Raw genomic sequence first — 25,599 nt, 5'->3', positions numbered from 1 at the left:
AGTGTTGCCAATTTTATTTTGTGCAGCACAGGCAAATTCCGCATTAATGGAATTATTGGATCAGCTGTTCTCCGTAATAAATGTATCAAAGTTCATAAAAAATCAAGCACAGTTTTCGCAAATGTGGTTAAATTTTCTAGATTGTTGGAAACATGTATAACATAAAAACGAAAGTAACGGAGTTGCGGATCAAATAAAATACTTGTCAAGATGATTTTAAAAATATATCAAACAAATTATCATGTTGCAGATTTGGCTCCGCGTATCGCTTTATTTCTACTGATATTTTATTGGATTATGCCATGGCGCTTTGCTTCACATTATGATTTTTTAAATCGAAATGAAATAGTTAATGAACTCGTTGAACAAGTCACTAGTAACATCTCCATGCAACGTATGGCACCATGTGACTACAGTGATATTTTAGCAGATAATGCGAACACATATCGCCCGCAGTATCGTGATCACGTTTTGAGGGGAGAAGAAATACTACAGGGAGGTGAATATTTTCCAGAGGAGTGCAGCGCACGCTATAGCACTGCTATCATTGTGCCTTACCGTAAGCGTGAGGAGCAACTGCATGCTTTTCTTATCTATATGCACAATTATCTTCGACAACAACGGATCCACTACCGTATTTTCTTAGTTGAGCAATACGATCAGAAACCTTTTAATCGCGCCAAACTATTCAATATAGGTTCTATAATTGCGGCAGAACTTGAATTTCCTTGCTTAATATTGCACGATGTCGATTTGCTCCCAATGAACCTAGGTCAACTATACGCTTGTACGCAGAAACCCCGTCATATGTGTTCCGCTTTGGATATTTTCCGTTTCACATTGCCATACCGTGGACTATTTGGAGGTGTTGTGGCTATACGAACGCAACAGTATCGGTTTATTAATGGTATGTCGAATATGTTCGAAGGCTGGGGAGGAGAGGATGATGATTTCTTCAATAGATTGTATTCGCATAAAATTGATATTTGTCGCTTTGAACCAACCTACAGCAAATATACGATGATACGACATAAGCCGGAGAAGAAGAACGAAGATCGCCTAGAGTTGCTAAGGAATGGATATAAACGCTTTTTAACTGATGGACTGAATTCGTTAGTGTACAAAGAGAAAGAACGTCGTATGCATAGCCTATTTACACATATTCTGGTCGAAACATGAATGTAATGAAGTTTGGGGAAATAAGTTTTCAATGGACATTCGTCCGATGAAAAGTGCGGAGGTTGAAAAAATCTCCAGAAAAAGGCTTGTGGTTGTAGTTATAAAAATTACAACGAAAAGATATACATACATATAGATAAATTTAAGTATTGCATATGTATAATAAATATAAAACTTTTTTTAGTCTAGTCTTAATACGCGCGAGCGTACGATTTGCACTAACGCACACGCACAAGAATATACAACTCGCCGCTGCAAAATGCTAAACAATATATAGATAAAGACTTGATTCCTAATGTAACTATGTCAAGTGCTTTAAATTGTTTTAAATTTAGAGCACGAAGAAGTGTTGAATTAATTATATTTAACTAGGACAATGACGATAATAAATTAAAGCTAAAAAGAATAAAATTGTATTTTTTTTTTATTTTTCATTAGTAATGTAGGGTTTTATTCGTTTTTGTTGTTACTCTACTGCTCCCAAACAGAGTTTCGAATCCAATCAATAAAGTTATATACACGCGTGTAGATGCCCGGTTGATCAGGCGTACCACAACCGATACCAAATGATGTAATACCAATTATCGTGTACATACACGGATAGTCTGGGTGATATGCCAATAATGGACCTCCTGAATCACCACTGCAAGTGTCTTTTGTCTCATTGGATCCAGCACATATTTGCAAACGATTTTCCACACCTCTCGGCAGCTGCTCTACATCTGCTGATTCTGTAAGACGTTGGCAACGATCGAAGCTGAAACGTTCGAGCGTCACTTTTAAAAGCTTTGTTGAATCAGCATCGGCGAAGCGTGTACTTCCCCATCCTATCGCGACTAATTTTTCAAACTCATCACCTGAAGTGGTGGGCAAACAAGCAGGATGCTTATACGCATCGAAATGAACAGCACGCTCCAGTTCTACGAGGCCTATATCATTGTAAATTGTTCCACTGTTGTAATCTTTATGCTCAACGTAGCGTCGAACCCTGAAATCTTCTGGCCGTGCGTCATCAGACTCTCTATCAAAATCCAATTCACCTAAGCGAACCACGTTCACTTGACCGCTGAAAATTATAATAAAATTAATATTGCTGTGAATTGATGCAAGAATTTGATTTTAAATCCAGACATTGTTGTATTTTCGAAACACCATGCCCCTTTGTAAAGTTTCATTATTATAAAAAATCTTAGTACGTGTATATATTATTTGTAGTATATAGTATATGTTATGTGTATATGTAGGTATGTAAATAACACTTGTTACTTTAGTTGAATCTGGTGTAGCAAAATTTTCACGCAATACATTTAGGATTAACAATTCTTTTTTGTTTTCTAATCAATTAGATAACCTTAATAAGCGCAAATGTTCGCTCTTTCATTGTTCAGACGATCGCATCCCTGCAATCATTACACATGCATATGTATGTACTATGTATACTCGTATATACAAAAATGGGTATTTACCGACTCGACGTGAAGCAGTGCGCTGCAGTCAAAACATATTTCTCACTTATTAACGTGCCACCACAAAACCACTCTGTCGGCCTATCTTTCTCCTCGTGACCCAAACGCGCGATGTGTGGAAATTCCTTTGGGCTTGCTGGGCTTCCACCAACAATAAGCGGTGCATACGGCTTACAATTATCTACCGTAAAACTTAATTCTTCGGCCCCATGTATGAAGGCGCTAAAAGTTTGTACCTCTTCGAATAAGCGCCGCTTCACCTCAGCACATTCTTTGAGAAAATGAAATAAATACTTTCATTCCATTCATTACAAAACTCGCTTACTTTTTACTTCAAGTGTTGGTTCCGCTTGCCCTTTAACGAAAGTCCACTTACTTTCAAATAGGAGTAAAATAAATACTACTGCCGGCAAAATATTTTTGAACTGCTGCATACTTTTCACCCGATTCCTTTGCTGGGTCGTTCTTAACTACGAGTACCAGTTGAAGATACTTCGTTAATGCTGAGTTCGAGCTGAGCCAAGTGAGAATCTTAATTTATGTACTATCTCACTGATTTTGAACGTCTAGAAGTTAATATGTTTGCTGATTCACTGACTATTATTCGTTTGCTTTATTGTTGTTGTATTCTTCATATACAGTCACATGAAAAATAATAGAGACATTTAATTTAAAATATTTCAAAACCTAACTGCTTAAATTTTTATAAACTGGTGAGAATTTACTATTTAAATTATTGCTGGGATACCATTGAAATAAGGAACCGTTATGAAAGCAGAAATATTTTGCTTCGTTTCTTAACTGTTGATCATTTAGTGAAGTAAGCTCATTTTAACGTTTGCGAAATAACAGTTTCGCGAGAATTAAATTCACATTTGAAATATAGTGGATTTCAAAGAACTGTTAAAGATACAGGTATTTATAAAAGATAAAGTATAACCATATATCAAATAAATAACCCTATAATATAAATAATTAAATAGATATAAATAAAAAAATAAAAATAAATAATGTAATTTAGTCAATCGCAATGGGTAGACGTCAGTACTGTAGCGAACAGCTTTGAGAGTAGATAAGATCCCTTCGAAATTGAGGATTTTCATACCGAAAAATAGCATAAAAGTTGAAGTTTTTTAAGGGAATGGTGGAAAATGCAATAAAATATAAGCTGCTAAATGCCAAGTTTCAAAAAAACAAAATTTTAATTTGCGCAAAAAGCTAATTAAGAAAAGTAAAATCAAACAGACCAAGGAATTTCCCGCTTTTGTCGAAAAAAAACTAGTAAAAAGTTTTTTTTAGCTAACAAGCAGTTCAACTGGGGGGTAGAGAAATGAAGCAATTTTCTGTATTCGGTTGAATCTAAATTTAATTTATTCTAAAGTTATCCTGACTACAGTACACAATATGCTCGCAGACCAATGAACACCGCTATCAAATCGCAAAATACAATTAAAACTATTATGGAGGAGATATATTATGATGTGGAAATGCTTTTCCTACCGATGTGTTGGTCCGATATGTCAAATTGAGGAGGAAATGCCGTGTTGCACTATTTTTTAATGCTACAATTTCGGTTAGTATGACCAAACCTCATAATCTATCATCCCTGGCGATGTGTCCCTATTATTTTACACATGGCTGTATAAGCAGACCTGTTCATTGCCTAATACAAGTTTTGGCTTTGTTTATATTTTTTAGTTTGCTTATAGTTTCATACACTTCGTCGAACTGATGTTTATTTTTATCGTCGCTTGAAGATACAAGTTTCTTTTTAACAGAGATCTGTAAGCAGTATCTGAGCATTGTATGTTCCTGGAGTAAATTTGTTGTTTGTAGGATGAATAGAAAATAATTCTGCAATAATGCAAGACTGTTTCTTACTATAATTACAACCGTGGTTGCCACTTACCTATAATAATGCGGGCCCAAACTCTACATGGTGGCATAATCCCATTAGATATGCGGCCACGATATACGCTAAGGACATTTGGAAAGTTCTAAGTTTTTACTTAGAACTTTTTTGAGTCAAAGGCCCTTATCCATATTATACTGAGAGTCAATTCTCGTTCTTTGTAAACGTGCAATGACAACTTTTTTCCCGTTTTCATTACACTTTCGATTCGCGTTCTGTGAAAAAATTAAAATTAAAGTCAAAATGTTTCACATGAAAGTAAAAAAGGAGAATGAAACGAAATATTTTCACTTTTTCATTCTTGTTGCATGTCAAAGTGAAACCAAATGTCAAAATATATTCATTGAGAAAATGGGGAAGGAAGTCCGTGGCAGGTTCGCAAGTGCGAATTAAAATAAATTGGCTGGAAGAAAACGTGAATATTGCTAACGATAAGGAAGAATTTTTACGATTGAATGAAAAGTATATATATATTTATGTTTATGCTATTTAATTATTTCAAAGATTTGTGACTACACATGGGACTAAGTGTAGGGACTCAAAATGGAAGGACTTGAAGGCGAATTTAAATGGCCTTGGCAGCATGCAGAAAGATGAACCAAAATGGCGAAAATATTAGAGTGATTTAAATGGCGAAACCTACAGTTTTAAGCTGAATCTGAATGGCAAATGGTTTTTTATGAGAGGCTTTTGCATGCCAGAAATACAGTCTGAGGTTTGCCATTGCCTGCCGAGTTGCATTTTTTATGTAGAATCGCGAAATAATCGTTTGTGAAAAGGTGGAGTGAGAAGTTTCTGTGAAAACCAAACATAAAATTTTTTTTGACTTCACGTTTAAAAAGAACGAGAAATTTTGATAATCATTGTCCGTAAATTACTTGATGTGAGTTTCGCTCGATCTTAAGTTAAATGGCTTAACTTGCTGGCAGAACTCTACCCACTTTCTTGCCACGACATCATCGGCAGGAGGAGCAAAAAAATTGCATTTGGAGGCTTTATTATTGTTCCTGCTTTCAAAATTTACATTGTGGCGCTTCAATATTTTTTAAATTTAAAAATTACAACATTCACCTGGGCAAATTCATAGAAGGTGACTTTGCAAGAGTAACAAAATGTTATGGATGGTAGCCAAGGATAATAGAATACAAGACTGCATCTTCCGAATAATCTGCGATGCCCAGCCCCAAGGATATATAAAAGCAAAAGGAAGAGAAATTACTATTTTGTGAAGAGGAAGAGTAAGCGAAAGCACTACCAAACATAAGAAACACAGTCCCTTTCTGCCACGGAATTTTCATTTAGAGGTATTACAAATAAGTAATTTCTCTTCCTTTTGTTTGTTTCAAGCGGTAACGTCAACCGGTTGTCAAATATGCGAAAAATAAAGTAGCGGCTTTCGGAAGGCGCCAGCTTTAGTTTCTGTACACCGTGTCAAGTACTGTACTAGGAAAAAAACCTGCTTCTTGTTATCAAGTATGCAAAAAATCTAGTTTTCACTTTTGCCACAATTTTATTAAAAATTATCACAAAGAGATAAATTTTTTTTCGTTTTGGCATCACTGCTCATATGTAAATGGAGAAACGAAGAAAACAACGTGACAGAGTTGCGACGCGCACGTTCGACAACGAAATCAACCAAATAAACTGAACAACGAAATCAACGACAGAAACAGAGTCAGCGCATCTCGTATTATTACGAGCTTGTTTGTTTGTTTGTTTGTTTACATTTTTCTCGATGACTACAAAGTATTAGTAACAAAAAACGTAAATGTGTGCAGAAAACAGTATTGTTACACGTGCGGACATTACTAGGATATACTGTACTTGATCCGGGAAATTGTGCATATAGGCGATTGATTTTTACATAATTTCTAAATGAATAGCGCTTTGCACTGACCGCCGCTCATTTTAATTGTTTCGTTTTGTGCGTGCATTTTCCACATTTTCTGTGGTGTACCTAGATACACTGGAGTTATTAAAAAAAAAAAATTGTTGTTGAACGAGTTCTTGCGAATATTATAAATTTGCGGCGTGGGGCAGAACTGTGTAGTAGTGGCGAAGGAGACGATGATATGGCGAATATGAAGGTGGAGCTCAATTTGGAGGCACATAAACCGATGCAAAATCCTCGAGTAACTGTAGCTTTCGATAATAAGCGTACGGATGTAGAGCAAGTAAATGAAAATGGGACACAAACGGGAACATATATAACAAGGGCCAAAATGAATCCTGCCAAGAGTGATAATGAAAAGCGAAGACGCAAAGACGTAATGCGAAAGGTAATTGACGAAATTTAATTGAAATATACTTACGAGTCGAGGGTGGGCGCCTAGTGCTAATGGTGTGAGTCTAATGACACCGTGTAGAGAGAAACATCCCTGAAACAACGCGGTGCAAGCAGGTGTGCAGTTGATTGCGGGGGTGATGGGGATAAAAGCCTACGTGCTTCACATACTTATTTATTTATTTTTATAACTTTTATGCCATATAGTTTTAGTTTTAAAATGTTTTTTTTTTAGATATCGAACATCTTCAAAAAATGCGAATCATTGCTGACAGCAGAAGATCGGCAATTGTGTGAAAAAAACCCGGATATTGTTAAGCAAATAAAGAAACGCAAAGAACGAGTTGAAATTTACAAGGACCGCATCGTTGAAAAGGAAGACGAACCGCATGTTATCGAAGCAAAAGTAGAAGAGTTGGCTGCGATAATATCGCAGTCGAAGCACTTGATTTGCTACACTGGCGCAGGAATCAGCACATCCGCTTTAATACCAGATTACCGTGGCAGTAAAGGAATTTGGACACTGTTGCAGAAAGGCGAAGATATTGGCGAACATGATTTATCAGCAGCAAATCCCACATACACTCATATGGCACTCTATGAATTACATCGACGCCGACTTTTACGTTACGTTGTTTCGCAAAACTGCGATGGGCTGCATTTGCGGTCCGGCTTACCGCGAGCTTCTTTATCTGAAATACACGGTAACATGTACATGGAGGTATGTAAACATTGTAAATCCGGTCCGGCGGTATATTGGCGACTATTCGACACCACAGAAATTACGGCGCGTTATTGCCACAAAACAAATCGCCTTTGTCACCACTGTTCGGAACCGCTCTATGATACTATTGTGCATTTCGGTGAGCGCGGAAACCTTAAATGGCCTTTAAATTGGGCAGGCGCTTGCCATCATGCGGAGAAAGCCGATGTCATATTGTGTTTGGGATCTAGCTTAAAGGTGCTAAAAAAATACACATGGTTGTGGCAAATGGATCGCCCAGCGAAACAACGTGCAAAGATATGTATTGTCAATTTGCAATGGACACCAAAAGATAGTATTGCGGCAATAAAAATTAATGGAAAATGCGATCGCGTCATGGAAATGTTAATGCGTGCACTCAATATAACTGTGCCGATATACACCAAGGAGAAGGATCCAATTTTTTCGCACGCTTCACTGCTCATGCCCGAAGAGCTGCACACATTAACACAGCCTCTGCTAAAGCGCGGTGGTGAAGATGTCGATAAGGATACTGAGACAGCCGAAGATGAGCATGACACATGTACTAGTGCGACTGAGGAAACCTTGGACTCGATTATGTCTGGCGACAGTGGTGCAGATTTGCCAATAGGCAAAGGACCACGGATACGAACGCCTTTAAAAAATAGTACGCGCATAAAAACCAATCTTGAATTGAAATACAAGATACCGCGCATGGAAATTGCAAGTGAAGCGCAGAGTTGTGAAGACGATGGTAGAAGCGAAAGGAGCGACAACAGTTTTAAGGAAGTAACGAGAAAAGGCGTAAGAAATGAAACGAAAATCAAAAGCGAACAGCGAGTGGATAAGCCTAATGCAGACGGAATACGTATTAGTATAAAAGAGGAATGTGGTCCTTACACAAATATTTCGGGGCAGGTTGAGCAAATGGACATAACTGAAAGTCATTGTGCGAACATGCCGGAAGAAAAACGACTTAAGGTCGAGTGTATTAAGGAGGAGGAAATGCAGAAAACTTATAGTGAGCTAAAATGGGAGAACACTAAGACAGAAGCTATTGCAACTAGTCCTATAAAAGCTGAGTCTAACAACTATACTTTAAAAACCTTCTCTGATTTAAATCTGCCATTAACAGCATCTGTGGATACGGTTACGACGATTGAGTCTAAAATTAAATTGGAAATGATTTCTAACGATTATATTGCAACAATGCCGAGTATGGAGTCAACTCCCATACAGCCTAGAGCGAAAATAGTGTTGAGCTCAAATTTGCCCAGCGAAAATATACCTTCGAACACAAACGACTGCAAGGATGTTTTAACCAATCTAAACTCTCTTAAAACAGAAATTGATGAAGTGAAAATTGAAAATATAGTCGAGATTAAATCCGAAATTCCCATTGGAATGCCTGCTCTGGTGCCCATTAGGCAAACTTTATTATCGACTCAAAAGACACCCAATGCGGAGGTGAAGCCTAAAGTTGACCAAAATGATACATTCAACAGTGATTCACATAGAACGCTGGAGGCCATTGATAATGTTGTTAATTCCGATGAAGATGAGTCGAGTTGTGAGAATGTTGTTGCGCAAATGGATATACTGAAATTGGCAAAAAAGAGGACAATGAATGGGAGCAACAATGGTGCGCAACGCTACTGGCTATTGCGAAAATTGCCCTGCTGGTACGACGTCAAGTACGCTTATTCAGGTTTGCATAGTATTGTGTATCCGCCACCAGCTGATTTGAATATTTGGAACTATCAAGTAATACCAATATTTTCCATGAATCGTGCTGCAGCCGAATGCGAATTCTGCTTTGATAATTATGCCGAATTTGAGTGTCAATTCTATCGGAAATGGCATCTCAATGAACGCAAACACAAGAAACGCGCACGCAACGGGCGCTTTGTAGTGTGCGAATGCTGTTCATATTCCGATCAAGACGATGATGATTACGATGAGAATATCTCGTTAGCACATATAGCAGCAGCTGAGACGGCAAAGCGACAAATGCAGTTAAGTAACACTTTTCCGCGCAAATTGGCGCGCACGCAAGCGGGCTGGTACGGCAAGGGCTATAGGAAAGCGAGGCGACGTAAATAACGCGCTGTATCGTAAGTCTGATTTTGTTTTTTATGAGAACAAGTGATTTACTATATATAAGGCAGCAGAGTGCCATTTTTGGTAACCACACAAAACTTTTTAGTATTCATTAACTATGATGAAATGTACAAGTATTTCTATTTAAGTTTTATAGCTTTGATGCATTTCTGTGTATTATTAAAATCTATTCTACTTTTCGTGGAGTGGAGAGATAATCTTTCAAATTATTTCGATTATTGCGCATTTAATTAAAATTTGTAAAAGCGTATTTAATAACTTTAATATAAGATGCAATGTACTGAAATTTTTTTATCGAACGAGATTCATAACACTTAGTAGATACATAGGCATACGCCCGTTCATAAAAAAAATATTTGTAATACAGATGTAATTGTCTTTCTTTACGTACAATTGACGCTGACAAAATCTCTCAAGCAGCGCGCTAGAATGTAAGATTGGTAAATTTGTTAAATAAAAAATGGTAAGAACATAAATTATAAAGAAAAAATAAACGCTGACATGGAAATACTCTCATATGTATGTATAAACATTTTTATGAGATAATGGATACTGTTTCAAATTAATATCATAGCCAGGTACTTTATTTCGAGAGCGCGATTATGTAAACCTTCTTAAACAAACCTAGGTTAGGTTAGGATAAATGGCTGCTTTTGCGAGGGGCCCATTTGCACAAATATTCAAAATTTGTCCGTTGTGATACCATACGGCGAAGGGAAGGTGAAAGGAGAAGGAAGGGGAAACAGACAGGTAGAAAGGAAGAAGGATTAGAGGATGACGACCAACAGTGGCGATTTACCTTCGCATTAACCGCTTCAAGCTACTGATGAAAGTCACCAGGTGTGTGATATTTAAACCCGCAATATCCGCAGATGTAGCGAAAAAGTGAGAGCCCAGATTTTTAAACCTTTGCCCCACCAGAGCGATTCTTCCACCTTGTCCTCCAGACAGATTCTTAAAGCAATCAAAGTTAAAAAAACCTAAATTGGCAAGGAAAGCAAGAGGAGTACCACTGTCTATTAGAAGGATGAAAACTTTGTTTAATTTCCATTCTTAGAAAATTGTGTGTGGTAGGCAGAGAACAGAGTTGAGAGCTTCCAATATAGGCGAACGGGTTGATGCTACATGCGAAATTCCGTAGAAAGGTTTATGCACAAAATGCTGAACATTTCGAAGGTCCGCTATTCGACTTCTTCTTAATTGGCGCGATAACCGCCTACCCGAGTTTAACAAAGCGCGTCAGTAATTTCTTTCTTGTGTTAACCGGTGTTAGTTGGTTACACCAAGTGAAGCCAAGCCCTTCTCCATTTGATTCTTCCAAGGTCTTCAAGAAACCTTCCTCTTCCTCTGCTACCGCATCGAATACTTTCAGAACCGGAGCGTTTGTAACCATTCAGACGACATGACCCGCCATTATTCAGCTTCGTATATTTGGTGTTCTCGTGACGTACCATGGCGATTTTTGTTTGTAAACCAACCATTGCCAAAGCGTTCAACAAACGTAGTCAATTACATACAGGAAAACAAGCTAAAACATACCAAAAATATTTTTGATTTTTGTTTCATAGATCGCCGCCAAGATGTAGAGCACAGTGAATTCGGTGTTATTGTATATGTATAAGAGGGAAATATTTAGCATCAGTAGCTTTCTTGGTGATTGGCGTTTTGTTGGTGATCGGTGCGTATTTAAGGGTGTGTAAGGTTAACCGTTCGGCAGGCAACGGCATAGTATTTCTGCCATGAAAAATCTCCTCATAAAAAAAACATTTGTTGTTTGGGGTCGTCTGAAAACTGTGAGGGCCTCCATTTGTGGAACAACATCAAGACGCACACCACAAATTGGAGGAGGAGCTTGGCCAAACACCTAACAGAGGTGTACGTCCCATTTTTCTTAAGGTTAACCGTCCTTGGCTGCGTGCTATGTTGAGTCGACCATCATGAGTTCCTTCTTGTTATTGTTGTTGTAGCAGCATAAACATTCCCCATACATATAGGGGGAATGCTGCTGAAGTGACAGCCCTTCGCCGGATATAAATCCGGGTCATTTCGGTTCCTTCTGGTCCTTCCCGTTAGTGGTGAGGATGCATCAGAATAACCCAGTTTACCTTTAGCTGTTTTATACTTTCGGTATATTTATTAAATCAGTCAGCTGAGGACGATAAGTGAGCAGAAAACGATACTGGTTCAAGGTCAAATGTACTTTCCTGTATATTTCTTTCTCATTCATTATTTAAATGTCCGCCATAGCCGAATGATTGGTGCGTGACGGCCATCCGGTAGTGCGTAGGTTCGAAACGACGTGAATCACCAAAATGAAGAAAAGGTGTTTTCTAATAGCGGTCGTCCTTCGGCTACAACAGCAAACCTCCGAGTGTACTTCTGCCATCAAAAGGCTCCTTATAAAAACCATTTGCCATTCGGGGTCATCCGAAAACTGTAGGTCACTCCATTTCTGGGACAACATCAAGTCGCCCGCCACAAATAGGAGAGCAACAACAGAAGTGTACGCACCAATTATTTATTTCACTATTTAAACAAATAATTCTTAGTTGTTTCCATAATTTGCATTTTTTATTTGCATAAGCTTTCTAGGTAAGCTGGTAATTTTTTTTTATATATTATAGTTATTATAGTAAACTTATTTTATACTGATATATCTTTTAATTTCAAAGTACTTTACGCTCATAACCTCCAGCTAAATTTCTGGTTCACTTCGTATGAATGAATGAATTCATGTACATATAACAAAATATGTTTGTATGTGTCTATAAGAGTTAATATTTATAATTATTGCTGTTTAAAATTTGCAAGTGCTCGCGCCGAACATATCTATTTACAAACATGTAGCTTGTGTGTGCGTAGCAGTTAAACATTTTCCATTTCCGACATTGCAATTAAAATAAGAAAGTTGCCTTGTCAAAAGCCACAAATAAGTATAATAATAAATGGACAACATGATCACATTGGAATTAGAATACAATATAAAATATTCAATTTTAAAAATATCAAAATAAAAGAGCACAATCATGTGCTAACGATGAATTAAATACTCTATAAAAATTTTTAAATAAAAGAACGTTTGCAACTCGATAACTGAAGGTTTTCAATTATCAAGTAAAAATATATAAATTTGTTAAGGAATTGGAATCGATCTATTCAGTTTTTAAACTGTAAGACATAAACTAATAACCAGTGGGTATAAACATTTTAAAATTAATTAAATATTGTTTATATGTATATGAAGTAATGCTAGGCCTATTTATCTCGAACTAGTACATGTTTATAGCGCGTTTAGGTATGTGTGTGAGTGTTCAAAAATAACACGTCGTATTCGAAGCGCTTCATTTAACTTAAAAACTAAAATTTAATTTACTGAATTATAGTAAAAAAGGAGTTGGAGAGTTTGCAGAAGTTATTCAATTTATCTCACTCGTATCTTTTGCTTGCTGCCAGCTAGCCGCTCAGCTACACACGCATGTACCTTTTAAGCCACATAAATAAATGTATTGATATCATCATCATCACGACGCATATACTTGTGCTCGATTAGCCATTCTAGTTGCTCCTTAATCATTTTCTTTGATGGCAAGAACATATTCTTAAGTATATCGATCAATTCGGCCTGCAATGTTGCATTATTCAAGCGTTTGCGCATTTTCATAATTTTGATAATGGCCTCTTGGGTGCGCAAAATACGCAATTGCACAATCGATTGATTGTCCTCCTGTTGGGATCGTTCGGTACTCAGTTGCAAGCGGCCAATCATATTCATCTGCATAAAGGGGTATCAAATATTAGAGCATAAGCTAAATAAAGTAAAATTTCATATTATATACGCACCTTTCCTCTTCGTTGTGATTTGCCATTTTTCACCACAGCAAATTCCTGATTGACACTAAATAAAGTATTTTCTGAAAAGTCTTTTGGAGTTGTCATCGTTGAGGGTTCCATGAGTAAAATTTGCTTTTTCAGCTTTGGAAATGCCACTAACGACCAGAGCGTGCGTCTGAGTTCGGGATCTATTGTGGGGGGAAGTGATTAAAAGGTTGGGAAAATACGTAGAAAAGAAAATAAAAAAATTAATACAAACTGAAGTAAATCTACAAAACAGCTTTTTGTTGCTACTGATAAGATTTATCATAATTTCTACATACACATGTACGCTCACCTGGCAACTCGGTCGCTAAACGCAGATTCTCGTAGGAGATTTTATCATGCGGCCGCTGATTCCATGCAAATAGCACAGCCATTTGAAAAGTGGTTACATCCAAGTCGTAACGACCGAAATTATTTACAAAGGTTATTGTACCATTGCTCATATGATGATACCATTGCAATTTGCGACCGCAAAAGTTTTTCTTATAAAATTCCTCCACATCTGGAATGTAATCCTCCAATTCTAGTGGCAAACTCACCGAAACACGTTCAGAACAACGTGCCCAGGCACCGGCATTGAGTATTTTTATATTAATAGCATCGTGACGTCCAGTGCAATTGCGGAATTGAGTATTTAAATCTTCGCTGAGCTGCAAAAGGCAATAATGCAGTTTTCTTAATGTTTTCCTTATTAGTTAATATGCCTTATCATTTACCTTAATGTCTTGGAACATACGCCCTAAGCGGTTCACGTAATCAGCTGGCATACCAGCCTCGCGTAGCCATTCCACAATATCTTCTTCCTTCTCACTATCTGCGCTGGTACTAAGTATTAGCCTGAAAGGTAGTGATTCGTATATGAGCATATGTTTTAGGGTATTCAGATATATTTAATCTTAATTCGCTCTCACCTTCTTGTCAAATGCACCTTGTGGTAGCGCATAAATACATCCTTATTGTTAACATATTTCAGCACGAGTAGCACATCCCGTAATCGCGCGTCGATTTGTTCGCTAGTCAGTTTCTTACTTAACGGCGTGCGTCGCAGCAGCATGTCACAATAGTTGGCTAAAAGTTCAGGACATTTGCTCTCCGGGGCGATGGACTTGACACCGCGGTTTGTTAGGCCAGTGGGTAGTTCTAACTGTTATCCAAATACAATATTTTAATTAATAGTAATAAAATGTTTTGAAACTTACCTTAAATACACTCGTGTCATTCACCACAGTTTTGAAAGCCTTGTCACGCGCCGTCAAAAAGCGTGGATCATCGTTGAAGGCGTATTTCACCAATGAACTGAATTTATTGAATAGCTCGAGTAGCCGCTCCACATACTTTTCGGAGTCTTGTGTGATTATATCGGAAGCAGATAGCATATCCGCTAAGCCAGCAGTAACAATGTGACTTTCCAAATCGCGCAACATTGGTTCAACACCGTCTTGTACACGATCTAATAGTCGGAACATGAGATTTAACTTTTCTGTTTCGTATTCTTTTATGAGCGCTGCACACTCGGCAATAATTGTATTCATATGATCGCCAACTAAGACTTTGACGCAGGTCTGTGCGAGCACACCGTAGCTGCTCGGTTCAAGATAACGTTTCGCACGAGCCTCTTCCTCACGCAATTTGGCATCCGCATATCTCATAAAAGCTAGCACACCATTTGCTTGCTGTTGTTCCGTTGTTTTAAGGCGATAGAAAGCTGCAGTTGCTTTTAAGTAGGCTGCTTCAAAATTTTCGCGGTAGATTTGGAGTTTGTCGTCTGGATTCGAACATAAGTTCACATAGCTTTCACGCACCCCAATTACAAGTTGTGCGTCGTAAGCATCTCCATTTCGTTCGGCATGCACAATTTTCATGGCAGATTCCTGTAGGCGATCTTTTATATCACGAAATATATTCTCATTCCACGAGTCAAGCATTAGTTTGCGTACAATAGAATCATCAGTGGAATTCTTTTTGCTACTACTGCTGCCACCAGAAGTCGATGATGAGGAGGCTGCCGCGGCAGCCGCAGATGTGGAGGCGCCACCTGACGCCGAAACCGACGCAGCGTTGGCACTTGTGCTGGCTGCAGAGGAACTGGATGCTGATGTTGACGCAGATGAAGCGAGCACCTTAAATTGCAGTGACTGCTCCAGTTGACGAAAAGGCAGCGGCAGGTAATTGGATTGTGTGAAGAATTTGCGCCACTCAATAATGTATGTAGTGAGAAGCGCGTGCTCGCCGCGTTGTGATTGAACTTTACGTTGAGCATGTACTATAAATTCAACAATATCTGCTCGCAAGCAGTCGTATATTTTTGCGGCACCTTTCTCATCCCACAGGCACACCAAATGCACCCCATAAAACAATTCCTGCCATTCTAATTGTGAAACAGTTTCCTGATTTAATAACTTCAGCACTATTAGGCGTTTTTCGGGCCATACTTCTTCAAAGGAGCGTAGTCCTTTGCCCTGTCCAGTAGAAACCTTTTGTGAAGAAAAGAAATTAAAGCATATTGAGAGTTGTTCACGCTAATTAGATTTGTGGGCGACCGCGGCCTACTTACTTTTAACATTTTAGTATTTTTTCTATGCACTTTATTTTATTCAACATTTATTTAAAGCGCTTTTGTTCTGCAAATTTTGACAAATTCGTGTAGAAAATGAGAGATCGAAAGAAAACGGAGAATAAACGAATCGCCAGAGAACTTTTAACAATATTTCAACGTTCTCTTGGTGGTATGGCCAAATTCTCTGGTGCAAGCGAATGCAATTGACAATTGCAAGAACCAGCGCCATCTATAGGAGGATAGCAACCCAGCTACCAGCTGACATTTTTATTGCTGTTTATAGTCAGCTGTGCAAAAGTGCTGCATTTAGACAGAAGAAGAGAGTATAAACTAATTTTTTTTTAATTTTCTGATACGTGTATAAAAACGGTGACCAGAATACAAAAGTTGGCGCAGCAGACTTCTAGTTTTTGCCATTTTGACAACTGATGGAAGAGAAACTACTTGTTTGGGAATATTCAATGAATGCCTTGGTGAATGTTGTGGTTTTTAAATTAACCAAAATAATACACAAGATAGTGCGGCGTTTTAAGTTGTGAAAGTATGAATTATAACTATATCACCAAATATAGGTTTTTTGCTGATGAAGGGTTTGTTTGTGAATTATTTTTGTGTTTGATTGTTGTTGTTGTAGCAGCATAAATATTCCCCATACTTACATACGGGGAATGCTGCTGGAGTGGCAATCCTTGGCCAGATATAAATCCGGGTCGTTTCGGTAACAGAGAACCGACTGCCGTGGAAACGTTTTTGTGTTTGATACTTCTCATTGCTTTCGCTGACTTTGTCTCTTTCTTTATTTGCTTATTTGAAGAGATTATGTCATAGCGAATTTCGAAGGCGCAATCTTGTATTCTATCATTCGTGCATCTGGGTCATGTCCAAGGGAATACACATTAGTAGACTTCGCTATAGCAGCTTACTTTTTTATGGTTCGAATATCAAAGTGCAATACTTCTTTGTTGTTACCTTACATGTTTCTTAATATTTTCATAGAAATTTTGACAACTAAACTATTATATTACAAAAAAAAAAAATACATGCTAATGTTGCTCTTGCTCTAGCAAAGCCACCTTTTGTGAATTCGCCTTGGTCATATCTTTATTGCTTGGCATAGATGAACGTCACAATTTCATGCACTTACGGTTTTTCCTCTATTCGACTACTATCTTTATTGGTATTTCTTATTGCTGCTTTTATTTTTGTGTGAATTTTTGTTCTTCCGTGTTGAAACTTTTATTTTGTGCGATCTAATTAAAGGTAGCTCAGTGTAGTATTGGAAAACTTTGAAAAATCCAGTGTAAAAGCGATCAAAGTGCGGAAATTATCTGAAAAATGACAATGGGTGGTGATACACCAACATCTTCACTGATTTTTCCAGTATTATTGAGACCGATTTTTGCCAAGGTTTGTGAATTCGCTGTAGTGAAAATGCAATTTGAATGTGTCACATTGTCAAATGGTGCCTCTATTTTGGTTCAACTGTTTAGAGCTGGAACCATTGTGAAAATCTCTAAAATGATAGCACCAAAGTTCAATGTGACAACAAATGATGTTAAATAATTTAAGCGGTTTTCATAACTTTTTTTGTAGTTGGAACGCCGAGATGTGGGCGCAGCACAGTCATTGCGTTCGGCCATAATGAAATGTGAACAAAATAATCCAGGGCTTTGCTATGACCTCGTGACGGCGATCATTCGTCGCGCAGAGTTGAATGTTAATCTAAACGAGGCAGTACTCCGTTTGCAAGGCAATATTGCGGAGGCGGATCGTAAGCTTAAATATTAACTTTTTTATTACCTTTGTAACCTTTGTTATATATAATAATGTTTTGCAGTGAGTGAATACCGTCTTACTCGGACCGAAGAACCATTCCAAGAGCTGAATCGCAAATCTGTTGCGCTAAAAGTAATACTCAGTCGCATACCCGATGAGATCACAGATCGCAAAGCCTTCTTAGAGACCATAAAGTTCGTATGATGTGCATATATGTACATATGATATATTATATACATATACTTTATTCATAATTTTGCTTATAATTAGAGAAATAGCCAGCGCCATAAAAAAACTATTGGATGTGGTCAATGAAATTGGATCTTTTATACCTGGTGTAACAGGCAAACAAGCTGTCGAGCAGCGTAAAAAGGAATTTGTAAAATACTCCAAAAAGTTCAGCACCACGCTAAAGGAATATTTTAAAGAGGGACAGTGAGTATATTTGAAAAAAAAAAAAATCATTGAATATGCACAAAAGTAGTAAATTAAGTGGCGGTGAGCTCTATTGCCCATTTCATACGTAAACCTTCTAAATGATAAAAACAAAAAATTTCAAATAACTTTCGCTCCACGGCATTTGTAGGCTTTTAAATTTGTATGAAGAGAGACTAACGGAAGAATACACATTTTTAACTCATGCTTGCCATAAAATATGGTAATTATTAATTTATAATAGCAATAACAATCAAGAAAGTTTCATTAAGCGTAATTTATTATCAGTGTTAACGCTGCTGAGCCCCAATATCACAGTGAATGCTTATCAAATGCTATGATAAATTTTATACCCGCGGGTGCTTATTGTTCAAATAATTGATGATGTCATCGCTGTCTTACGCAGTTAGCTAATGGCCTTCCATGATCAAGTGAAGTGGACAAGGTTATAAAGAAAAATATTTGATATTATGAGTTAAAAGGCAAAACAACATTGGTTGAGCGAAAAAGTGTGCCCCTTTTTACTATTTATAACTGTTGCTATTGCTTGTGCGAACTATAGAGATTGCTTTTGAATAGTTGCTTTGATTTTACTTGTTGTGGTTATCAGTTTTATTCATCCATGGGTACTTTGAACTTCTTCTTCTTCTTAATTGGCGCTATAACCGCTTACCCGATTTTGGCCGAGTTTAACAAAGCGCGCCAGTCGTTTCTTTCTCGTGCTAACCGGCGCCAGTTGGACACACCAAGTAAAGCCAAGTCCTTCTCCACCTGATCTTTCCAACGCAGTGGAGGCCGCCCTCTTCCTCTGCTACCACCAGCTGGTACCGCATCGAATACTTTCAAAGCCGGAGCGTTTGTATCCATTCGGACAACATGACCCAGCCAACGTAGCCGCTGGATCTTTATTCGCTGCGCTATGTCTATGTCGTCGTAAAGCTCATACAGCTCATCGTTCCATCGTCTGCGATATTCGCTGTTGCCAACGTGCAAAGGTCCAAAAATCTTATGCAGAATCTTTCTCTCGAACACTCCAAGCGTCGCTTCATCGGATGTTGTCATCGTCCAAGCTTCTGCGCCATACGTTAGGACGGGCATGATGAGAGTCTTGTAGAGTGTTAGTTTTGTTCGTCGAGAGAGGACTTTACTACTCAATTGCCTACTTAGTCCAAAGTAGCACTTGTTGGCAAGAGAGATTCTACGTAGGATTTCAAGGCTGACATTGTTATCGGTGTTAATGCTGGTTCCTAAATAGACGAAGTCTTTTACAACCTCGAAATTATAACTGTCTACAGTGACGTGGGTGGCGATACGCGAGTGCGCCGACTGTTTGTTTGAAGACAGGAGGTACTTCGTTTTGTCCTCGCTCACCACCAGACCCATTCGCTTTGCCTCTTTATCCAGTTTGGAGAAGGCAGAACTAACAGCGCGGTTGTTAAGGCCGATGATGTCAATATCATCGGCATACGCCAACAATTGTACGCTCTTATAAAAAATTGTGCCTGAGCGATTAAGTTCTGCGGCTCGTACGATGCTCTCCAACATCAGGTTAAAGAAGTCACACGACAGCAATTCACCCTGTCTGAAACCTCGTTTGGTATCAAACGGCTCGGAGAGGTTCTTCGCAATTCTGACGGCGCTGCTGGTGTTGAGCAACGTCATCTTACATAGCCGTATTAGTTTTGCGGGGATACTAAATTCAGACATCGCGGCATACAGGTAACTCCTTTCCGTACTGTCGAATGCAGCTTTGAAGTCGACGAAAAGATGGTGTGTGTCGATTCTCCTTTCATGGGTCTTTTCCAAGATTTGGCGTATTGAGAATATTTGGTCGATGGTAGACTTTCCAGGTCTGAAGCCACACTGATAAGGTCCAATCAGTTGGTTGACGGTGGGCTTCAGCCTTTCACACAATACGCTCGCTAGAACCTTATAGGCGATATTTAGAAGACTAATCCCGCGGTAATTGGCACAAATTGCAGGATCGCCCTTCTTATGGATTGTGCAGAGCACACTTAAATTCCAATCGGCAGACATGCTTTCATCCGACCATATTTTGCATAGGAGCTGATGCATGCACCTTACCAGCTCCTCGCCGCCATGTTTGAATAGCTCACCCGGTAGTCCGTCGGCGCCCGCGGCTTTGTTGTTCTTTAGCCGCATTATCGCTATTCTCACCTCGTCATGATCGGGTAGCGGAACGACAATTCCGTCGTCAACGATTGGGGTATCGGGATCTTCACTTTCTCGGTGACATGCGCAGCTGTCACTGTTTAATAGGTTCGAGAAGTGTTCCCTCCATAATTTAAGATTGCTCTGTACGTCAGTCACCAGTTCGCCGTCTTTGTTCTTACAGGAAAACGCCCCGGTCTTGAAACCTTCTGTAAGCCGCCGAACTTTCTGGTAGAATTTTCGGGCGTTGTTCCTGTTGGCCAGCATCTCAAGCTCTTCGCACTCACGTATTTCGGCCTCTCGTTTCTTCTTTCGGATAATACGTCTCTCTTCCTTTTTCAGCTCTCTGTAGCGATCCCACATGGCTCGCGTTGCGCCCGATCGCAGCGTGGTTCTATAGACGGCATCTTTTCTTTCTGCGGCAGCATGACATTCCTCGTCGTACCAATTGTTTTTTCGGGCTCGCCGGAATCCGATTTCTTCTTCGGCGGCGGTACGTAGAGAACGAGAAATGTTGCTCCATTGCTCGTGGATGCCGGTTTGTTGGGCAGTACTCTCTGAGAGCAGGAGTGAGAGTCGAGTGGCGAATCTTCTGGCTGTCTGTTGTGATTGCAGCTTTTCGATGTCGAACATTCTTTGCGTAGGTAGATGCACCTTTTTTGCTGCACAGAGGCGTGTGTGCAGTTTGGCTGCAACAAGGTAGTGATCCGAGTCAATGTTGAGTAATACACTAGAAGCGTGTCTTCCATCTATCACAACATGATCGATCTGGTTTCGTGTTTTTCGATCAGGAGACAGCTAGGTGGCTTGGTGAATCTTCTTATGCTGGAATCTGGTGCTGCAGACTACCATGTTTCGGGCCCCGGCGAAGTCGATTAGCCTCTGTCCGTTACCGGATGTTTCGTTGTGCAGGCTGAATTTTCCGACTGTGGGACCAAAAATTCCCTCCTTGCCCACCCTGGCGTTGAAGTCGCCAAGCACGATTTTTATGTCGTGGCGGGGGCAGCGCTCATAGGAACGTTCCAGGCGCTCATAGAAAGAATCTTTGGTCGCATCGTCCTTCTCTTCCGTCGGGGCGTGGGCGCAAATTAGCGATATGTTAAAAAAAGGGGCCGGACATTCCAGGTGCATGCCCTCAAATCATAGTCCTTAGTTCGTTTGCGGGGGTCGTCATCAGTATAGGGAGGTCTCATCCGAGGCTTTTTTAAAGTTTTCATTGGGGGGGGGTTTAAGTGTTTGGTCCCAAACCCAACGCACAACCAGCTATCCTGGAATGTTTCGCCTTCTCACTTTAGCTCACTCCCGAACGGGTGTTCGGAAGCTACCCAGAGGATACGTGGGCTAATCCCGGCCGTTGTGAGCTGCTTGAACCATATGCAGAAGAATCGTCCTGGCCATTCCCAAGTGAATGGCGATCAGTAACTTTCCCCACTTGCGTGGACTTCTACACATGGAACCATCCTCCAACTTCAACTTAATCACAGTAAATTTCAAAACAAATCTAAAATTAGTATTTGGCAAAAATAAGCAAAGTTCTACAGTTGTTGTTGTAGCAGCATAAACATTTCCCATACAAAACCGGTAAAAGCTGCTGAAGTGGCAGTCCTTGGCCGAAATTAAATCCGGGTCATTCCGGTTAGGAACCTTCTAGAACCGACTGTCGTGGGAATGCACAGTAGTCCTCCAGTAGTCCGGTTCTCTTGTACTATCTGGTGATAAGTATAAACTTCGAAAGATGCCAACTCCTCCATTTGGTCCATTCAACACCGATCAGTGTCCCAGCAACACCGATCAAACACTTTAACGGTTGGCGAGGTTATGTTATAGCTCAGCGTTTTAAGTCAGCGAAAGCTTTGCGCGCTTCTTGTTCCATTTTCTGTCAATGTGGAAATGCTCATAAATGTTCCGCAGGTCTTAAATCATTCATTAACATTTGTTGCGAAGAATATGCTTCATTGGATTTCAAGGTTGGGGATATTCGGGTTAATACTCGAAATTATAAATGCCCATAGACAATTAAATGCTTCAAATTTCAGTTCGAGTGGTTTCTTATTCTTGCGTTTTGTTTTAATTACTTGCTTTTATATGTAGCTCATTTGATATTCGAACATACCCGATCATTTCGACAAAACTTCATTCTGGAATCGTAGGCCCTTTCGACTCCCGCAGCATTCGCGTATACTTGGTTGAAAATAGATAACTTAAATTGATTTTCTTTTCTTCATTTTAGATCGAATGCAGTATTCATAAGTGCACTTTATCTGATACGACAAACTAATCAAATAATGCTGACTGTAAAAAGCAAATGCGAGTAGAAAATTAATACACACAATTTAGTGGCATTTGATCTTTATTTAAAACAAAAAAACATTTAAAGTAGTTCATTTAAATAAATCCAAACATATTACACAATTAAGATAATAATGAATATAAATAAATATATTGTAGAAACTCAATAAAAAACAAAAAATAATAATATTAACAATCTGAAGAAAATGAATGAATACGTTTCAAAACACTAGCACAGTTAGAAAGGAAATAAAACTGTGACTGCAGTGAAAAGATATATCTGCGTGAAGTGTTTAAGCATTATAACCTTAACTGAAACTAAATTTAGTAAAAAAAAAAAAAAAAAAAAAATAAAACGGTGAAGAGAAAGTCGAACACAAAAGCTATTACTTAGTATTATAATTTCGAGGAAAGGTACTTATGAAAACTGTTCGATGAAGGGTTTTTAAAAATATATACACGAAAACTAACTAATTAATATTTTGCTAGAAGAAATGTATTTCGTTCCAGAATCCGTTTGTAAAAGAGAATAAAGGATATGTGCTATAGTAAATAATGTTGTGTTTCGCAAAATTTATGTTAAGTTAAAGTTATGATAAACAAAAAAATGGCGGCTTAGAGTTGCGGACGAGCGCGATTCCTCTTTAATGCGTTCATGTACAAATAAATAAGGTGACACAGTCTCAACTATTGTACATAATTATTTAATTATAATATATTTATGTATTATTGCCTAACATTGACACTTTTCAATTCCAAAACTGATGAAAACGGGAAAGTATTTGAAACTGGAAAAAAATATTGGAAAATAAATTTGATTTAGCTGTTTTTAATTTTTTGGGTATGAATTAAAATGAAAAACTTTGTTTAAAAAGAAGTGAAGAAGTGCCCAAATTTGGCTGCTGTTTTTAGTGAAATGTTAGCACATGGGCTGAAATGCATTGCATTCACCTTGTTTTCAGTTAGTACTAACCTAAAAAAGGTAGCTGTAAAAATTTCATGATATTCTTTTCATTAGCTCGTGAGTTATTGTGCTACTTTCGTTATTTTCAAAACAATGGATCAAAAATAATTTCGTAATTTTACACTGCTTCCTGATTCGAAAAAATACCGCTCAAGCGAAGCAATGGCTTGAAAAGTATTATGGAGACTCCGCACCATCCGAAACACCAATAAAACGATGGTTGATGCTGACCTCAAATGTTGCACAATGCCGTGGACGTTCACATGACGCGGTAACTTCAGAAAACATCAAAAAAATTCACAAAATAGTTTTGAATGATCGAAAAGCGAAGTTGCGTGACTTAGCTGACATCGTAAAGATCTCAAAAGAACATGTTGGCTTTATATTGCATGAGCATTTGACTATGAGAAAGCTCTGTCCATATTGAGTTCCGCGTTTGCTCACTGTTGGCCAAAAACAAGAACCTCTTCATGATTCTGAGTAGTGTTTGGCCATGTTTAAACGTAATAAACCGGATTTTTTGGATCGATATGTGACAATGGATGAAACATGGATCTATGACTTCACTCCGGAATCAAAACGATCGTCATGTGAGTGGACAGCAACCAGTGTACCTCGTCCAAAGCGCCCGAAAGCACAACAATCGGCCTCGGTATTTTGAGATGTGCGTGGTGTAATATTCATCGATTATCTTGAGAAGGGAAATACCAGATTCACCAGATTTCGCTCGCAGTGACGATTCGCTGTTCACAGACCTAAAAAAAATGCCTGTTAGAAATTTCGCTCAAATGAAGAGGTTATCGCAGAAACTGAGGTCTATTTTGAGCCAAAAGATAAATCGTTCTACAAAAGTGGTAATGAAATGTTAGAGTGGCGCTGGAATGATTGCGTTGTTCTTGATAAATACAACTAATTTTGAGCAAAAAAAAAAGGTTTTCTTTGTTAGGGCCAGGATTTTTCAGCAAATGTGTTATAAAGGTTTTAAAGCAAGGCGAATCTATATAAGATGAAGTACTGGAGCAGGTGCTTTGTTATTTTTCCCGCGATTTGGTAGTTTAAATGTCAAATTGATATTTTTTTGGTACTGATCATTTCAGTATAATGTGAGTAACCAAACAAAAAAAAAGTGTATGCTGCTGTCTGAGATTCACACGAAAATCAGGGCGTAGAATGGTAAGTTGGAGAAAAAGAGTGGGAATGGATATGTTGCACCGTTGTGGCTATAGGGATCGTAGAAGACCCTTGGACATTTTGAGGTACTGTGTTGGAAAATTTAATGAGGTAATATGTTGAAAAAACTAATTTTATTTACAAAAACTCCGAAAAAAAGTTTGATGATTTTGAGAACACATAAAATTCTAAACAAACTCGAATCAGGTTCTGTCTTCTACTACCTACATTCCCGTGGCAGATGTAGCGGAATGACTAGGGTTTTTCCCCGACCAAGGGCTGCCGCCTCAGTAAACTAGCCCTGTTGTTGTTGTAGCAGCATAAACATTCCCCATACTTACATACGGTGAATGCTGCTGGAGTGACAGTCCTTGGCCGGATATAAATCCGGGTCGTTTCGGTAACGTAGAACCGACTGTCGTGGAAACGAGCCCTAGTCTAGTGCGCTGAAACCCTGCGGGCGGTGCCATATTAAGACCTGCTCAGGCGGTAATACACATTAGTAGAGTGGTCCACACGACTTTTGGCCACACGTTTTTCCCGCCAACAGGCGCCCTTGGCCACCACAGAATCTGTCTCACGTAATTCAAATAAAACCTCTACGGTTCATCGAAGCTCATCCCAGCAACATTATCCGAACTCGCATTCCGCAAGGTGATCCTCGCTGCTGGGGC

General features: G+C 38.8%; 5 protein-coding genes across 5 annotated transcripts; 3 read left to right on the top strand and 2 right to left on the bottom strand.

Moving 5' to 3' along the window:
- The first annotated feature begins 27 nt into the window (after positions 1-27).
- Positions 28-1,590, top strand: LOC129249977 (beta-1,4-galactosyltransferase 1). Its single transcript, XM_054889630.1, has one exon. It carries the CDS (start codon positions 211-213, stop codon positions 1,177-1,179), a length of 969 nt encoding a protein of 322 aa, XP_054745605.1. The 5' UTR covers positions 28-210; the 3' UTR covers positions 1,180-1,590.
- An 11-nt stretch (positions 1,591-1,601) lies between these two features.
- LOC129249968 (serine protease snake-like) lies at positions 1,602-3,264 on the bottom strand. Its single transcript, XM_054889628.1, has 3 exons — positions 2,971-3,264; positions 2,646-2,916; positions 1,602-2,245 (listed from the first exon to the last, which is right to left on the bottom strand). Exons 1-3 carry the CDS (start codon positions 3,077-3,079, stop codon positions 1,651-1,653), a joined length of 975 nt encoding a protein of 324 aa, XP_054745603.1. The 5' UTR covers positions 3,080-3,264; the 3' UTR covers positions 1,602-1,650.
- A 2,790-nt stretch (positions 3,265-6,054) lies between these two features.
- LOC129253011 (NAD-dependent protein deacetylase Sirt7) lies at positions 6,055-10,202 on the top strand. Its single transcript, XM_054891223.1, has 2 exons — positions 6,055-6,836; positions 7,077-10,202. Exons 1-2 carry the CDS (start codon positions 6,630-6,632, stop codon positions 9,666-9,668), a joined length of 2,799 nt encoding a protein of 932 aa, XP_054747198.1. The 5' UTR covers positions 6,055-6,629; the 3' UTR covers positions 9,669-10,202.
- A 2,142-nt stretch (positions 10,203-12,344) lies between these two features.
- On the bottom strand, positions 12,345-16,297 carry LOC129252992 (cullin-5). The gene is made up of 7 exons (XM_054891202.1): positions 16,117-16,297; positions 14,762-16,036; positions 14,474-14,706; positions 14,279-14,399; positions 13,855-14,212; positions 13,527-13,705; positions 12,345-13,458 (listed from the first exon to the last, which is right to left on the bottom strand). Exons 1-7 carry the CDS (start codon positions 16,123-16,125, stop codon positions 13,171-13,173), a joined length of 2,463 nt encoding a protein of 820 aa, XP_054747177.1. The 5' UTR covers positions 16,126-16,297; the 3' UTR covers positions 12,345-13,170.
- Positions 16,298-17,261: 964 nt separating this feature from the next.
- On the top strand, positions 17,262-23,347 carry LOC129235533 (programmed cell death protein 10). Its single transcript, XM_054869424.1, has 5 exons — positions 17,262-17,526; positions 17,713-17,890; positions 17,957-18,089; positions 18,166-18,330; positions 22,733-23,347. Exons 1-5 carry the CDS (start codon positions 17,455-17,457, stop codon positions 22,815-22,817), a joined length of 633 nt encoding a protein of 210 aa, XP_054725399.1. The 5' UTR covers positions 17,262-17,454; the 3' UTR covers positions 22,818-23,347.
- The last annotated feature ends 2,252 nt before the right edge of the window (positions 23,348-25,599 follow it).

The sequence above is a fragment of the Anastrepha obliqua genome, chromosome 1 (genome assembly GCF_027943255.1).
Source record: "Anastrepha obliqua isolate idAnaObli1 chromosome 1, idAnaObli1_1.0, whole genome shotgun sequence".
NCBI lineage: Eukaryota > Metazoa > Arthropoda > Insecta > Diptera > Tephritidae > Anastrepha > Anastrepha obliqua.
Note: the sequence above shows the minus strand (reverse complement) of the source record. Positions and strands in the feature narration are given on the sequence as shown.